The following is a 4,179-nucleotide window of genomic DNA, read 5'->3' as shown; positions in this document are numbered from 1 at the left end:
AATTTGAACAAATTAAAAATATATAAATTATTTATTTAGTACACGTCGGTCTTTTTTTAGTTTTTCGGATCAAAAATGCACGACAGATTCACCCCAAGAAAGCAATCAAATATCTGCAGTTTGCCAAAGACGACCGTCCGTACAGAAACAAAAACTTCACTCTCAAGCGTTAAAAACTCTCTCTATCTCTCTCTCTCTCTCTCCATTTATAAATGCTTCGACCACTTTCCACCTCCTCCCCCCTCTCAAACCAACCAACCAACCAGCCAGCCGAAGTAACTCTGCATCCACCACCCAACGATGAGACCCGTCGCCTCCTCCGCCACCACCAAAGCCCAAGCCCACCCGAAGGCCTCCCTACTCCGCCACTTCCTCGGGGCGCCGCTCCGGGCCCTGTCCCGCGCCCGCGACCTCTACGTCCGCAGCCTCCTCAGCTGCGCCTCCGCCGTCGGCAGTGGCCACGTAGCCTGCCCGGGCGGGCAGCTCGAACCCCTCCCCCGGAGCTTCAGCGTCGGCTCGTCCCGCCTCGACGGGGACGACGACTTCAGGGAGCTGGTCCGGGCCGCCTCCGCGAAGGGCGGCCTCGGGTACAGCGCGGAGGACCTCGACGCCGCCCTGCGTCAGATCAGGAAGAACCGGCCGGCGGTGGGGCAGGGCGCGAGGGTGCTGCCGAAGAGCTGCAGCGTCGGGATGGGGAGGATCGAGGAGGAGAGGGAGTGTGATGTCGGGGACGAGAAGGAGAGGGAGAGCGTCAGGAGGAGCCGAAGCTACGCCGTTGTAGATAGTAGAGGTGCTGGGTTTTGATCTTTCTTTTTTTTTTTTTTTTTTTAAGTTTCTCTTATCCGGAAAATGGAAAATAATGATTTTCTACCTTTTTTGTTTTTTTTTTCCAATTTTTTTTTGGGGGTTTTTTTTTTTTGGGAGGGAGGGGGTGGGGGTGTTGTTCGAATACATGTGATGTTTTTTTTGTTGGTCGAAGAATTCATGTATTGTTGGGAATTGGGGGTTTTTGCAAGTAAAGGGGATTTGGAATTGGAATTGTGCAGTTCTTCTTTGTGCATTCTATGAAGCAACTCAAATTATTTCAATTCGATTCCGTCCTAGAATAAGGGAAAGAGTGTGCCGAGCTCAACTCAGAATGGGATTTCATTAGAGCTGTCAAATGGGTGAATTAGATCAGAAATGGTTCGATCCATATTAATCTACTTTCATATTTTACAAATTTAGTGATCTATACTAGATTCAATTCATATTCGACCCGATTTATATTGTTAAAATACTTTAATATTAAAATCAAGTTTGGAAATACCGTTTCTTATACATTTAAAGATATATATATCTATTGCTAAAATAAATTCTTATGATTCTTCAAAAAAAAATTATAACTTGCTTAAGATAGTTATTTTAGCTAATTTATTTCTAACCTATTTAATATTTATTTATGACTCATTAAGTTTCTAACTAATCCATTTAAGATCCATTTAATTTTTTTTAATAATTCATTTATGATCCACTATCATTAAATAAAAGATCTAGCATGAATTCTTAATCTATTTTACCACATTTAGATTTCAGAGGAGGAAAACTTTTTAAACTCAATTTGGTTTGAGGCAAATTCTTCAATATTAATCGTATGAACAGAACAAGTAAATGTCTCCGCATTTACTTGTAAATGTGGCCGGAACAGGTAAATATACGTGGGCGTTGTTTTCCATTCTAATCTCCCACATCATCAACACGAAATCTAGAGTGAATAAATAAGAAAATAAATATTTAGTTTCCCACGAGAATGTTTTAAATTTTTTAATTAAATCTATTTAATTTAAAAAAATTATATTAATGCCAATTCAATCCATTGCCGCAAAGCCCTCGTCACCCGATCTTGAATTGATCAGGCAGGATCGAGTCCAAAATGGGGAAGAAAAGATACTGGGAAAAAAACATTCCCAAGTCCAGATCTTGGATTTTGAAGAAAAAGTTCTATTCATCTTTCGCAGGATCTGCGGGGACACGTGTCACATGACAAGACGTCCCTGTCGATAAAATATTTTAAAAAAAAATCCTTGAGTGGGAAAGAAATGTCCGGCTCCTAAGACATGGATAAGCCTTATCCTCCTGTCCTGTCGTGCTCGGACCGGCATCATGACAAACACCTCCGATGCAACGCGTTCGTCTTTTACGGCGGGCCTGTGGGGCCTTCGATGCGTCCTACAATTCCGCGGACCGTTTCAGCTTCCGGCCATCCTCCTCGCCCCCGCTTCGTGTTTGCCGAACGGATCTCCAAATCCCATTGGCAATCGAAGGTCGCCGGTGTCGCGGCGGTCGCTCTTAAGGTAATCCTCACGTGAAGTTAGAAAGGACCGGCGATTCGCGGGAGCGCATTGTAGTCGTGTCTGTGACTTGTATTGATTTTGTCCACTTGCTAAGTTTTTATGTCCACCAATCTTCTTGAGGTTTTATAGAAGTACAGCTAAAGAGCAAGTGGTCCCTAGATTCGTCAGCAGCATCGCAAAGCATGCAAACATTTAGAAAAACGCTTAGGACAAAGAGCAAGTGACCTTGTGCCATGCAACTTCGATCGAATTTTCGCGTCTCAATATCTCCCCAGCGGATTTAACAGAGAAGACACCAGAGGAAATAGAGACTTCCAGCCAACAAAATCAGACACGACGCTAGGATCAGGAAAAAGCTTGTCATGCATGGCTAATGGGAGCTTGAATACCAACCGTCTCATCTGTTCTTGCGGTAGACCAGATCCGATTTGCGTCTCCCGTAACGTCGGCAACCTTGCTTTGTCGATACGTACCAGATTTCCTGGAAACATTTTCAGAGAAGACCCAAGATATAAGGCAACTAAAGGGTGCTTCGGACAACGATGCCGCGAGAAAGTCGGCCGCCCATCACTATTGCATGTGGGGTTTAAGTCAATAGCCGTGGATTCGGGCTACCCAAATAGAGCCAAACTGAGTAAGAAGAAGCCAGAAACTATCACATCTCATGACGCATGGGTGATTCCAGGAATGCAACCCTCTTCAATCAAGACATCCGTTTAGGTCTGCACACAACATCCTAAGAAAACCAGAGATGGAGTTCCTTGGGAAAGCTAGCACCGATTCCTTCGCCGAGGGAGCTTAACTTTGAATCCGCTATCATATCCAGTTGGATCCATTTTCGCTCAAAAGCTTAAACCAATACATTATAATTCAATTATGGTATGTTAACTGCTTCACACCACATAAATTATTCAATGTGAGACTTTTCTAGTACAACTTACACGTGCATCTCAACATATCTAACTGGTGAAGCACCCTCCTCAAACCAAAAGTTTCAAAAACTTGCTGCACAAAATCATCATGACATCTCCGTCTCGGTAGAATTTAACTTCAATCCAAACATGCCTTGAAACCCCGAAAAAGCTGAAGATGACCTTGAACATAAGCAAACATCACCCTTCATCAATACCAGCACACCATGAACAAAATATAAGCACGTCATTTTATGGTGTAAATTGTCCTAAAAGTCATATACTCGTTGAGCTTTTGACAAATCAATCTTAAACCTTTAAATTTTACCAATTATATCATAAACCTTTTCATGTTTCGCCAATTGAGTCCATCCGATTAATTTTAGCCGGAAATCGGCGACGTGAATGCCGTCCATTATATGTGGCACAGCAAGTGCTAATGTGAATAATTTTTAATATTTTTTCAAATTTTATTTATTTATTTATTTATTTTTCTTTTCTTTTTTCTTTTCTTTATTTTTTTTTTTTCTTGTTCCCACCAGCCACTAGGCGAGGGTCGATGACCTCTGCGGTCGTCGCTGCGGCTAGTGGGGGGCCACAACCCCTCGCCAAGGGATCGGCGGGGGTCGCCAACCCTTAGCCAATGGCCCCGCAGACCCTTTGTACCAAAAAGGAAAAAAATAAATAAAAAGAAAATGAAGATAAATAAATAAATTCGAAAAATATTAAAATAGCATTAAAAAACGTTTATGTCGGCGCCGGCTATGTCACATGAGAAGGCCAACATCCACGATAGTGATATTTGATTAAAATTGACCGGATGGACTTAATTGGCAAAAGATGAAAATGTTTATAACTGAATTGAAAAAATTTAAAAGTTTAAGACCGAATTGGCAAAAATGCAATATGTTTAGAACTTTTTGAACAATTTTCCC

General features: G+C 42.2%; 1 protein-coding gene across 1 annotated transcript; it reads left to right on the top strand.

Moving 5' to 3' along the window:
- The first annotated feature begins 217 nt into the window (after nucleotides 1-217).
- On the top strand, nucleotides 218-889 carry LOC115739601. Its single transcript, XM_030672783.2, has one exon. It carries the CDS (start codon nucleotides 301-303, stop codon nucleotides 802-804), a length of 504 nt encoding a protein of 167 aa, XP_030528643.1. The 5' UTR covers nucleotides 218-300; the 3' UTR covers nucleotides 805-889.
- The last annotated feature ends 3,290 nt before the right edge of the window (nucleotides 890-4,179 follow it).

The sequence above is a fragment of the Rhodamnia argentea genome, chromosome 2 (genome assembly GCF_020921035.1).
Source record: "Rhodamnia argentea isolate NSW1041297 chromosome 2, ASM2092103v1, whole genome shotgun sequence".
Classification (NCBI taxonomy): Eukaryota; Viridiplantae; Streptophyta; class Magnoliopsida; order Myrtales; family Myrtaceae; genus Rhodamnia; species Rhodamnia argentea.
This window is presented reverse-complemented; position numbering and strand designations above follow the sequence as displayed.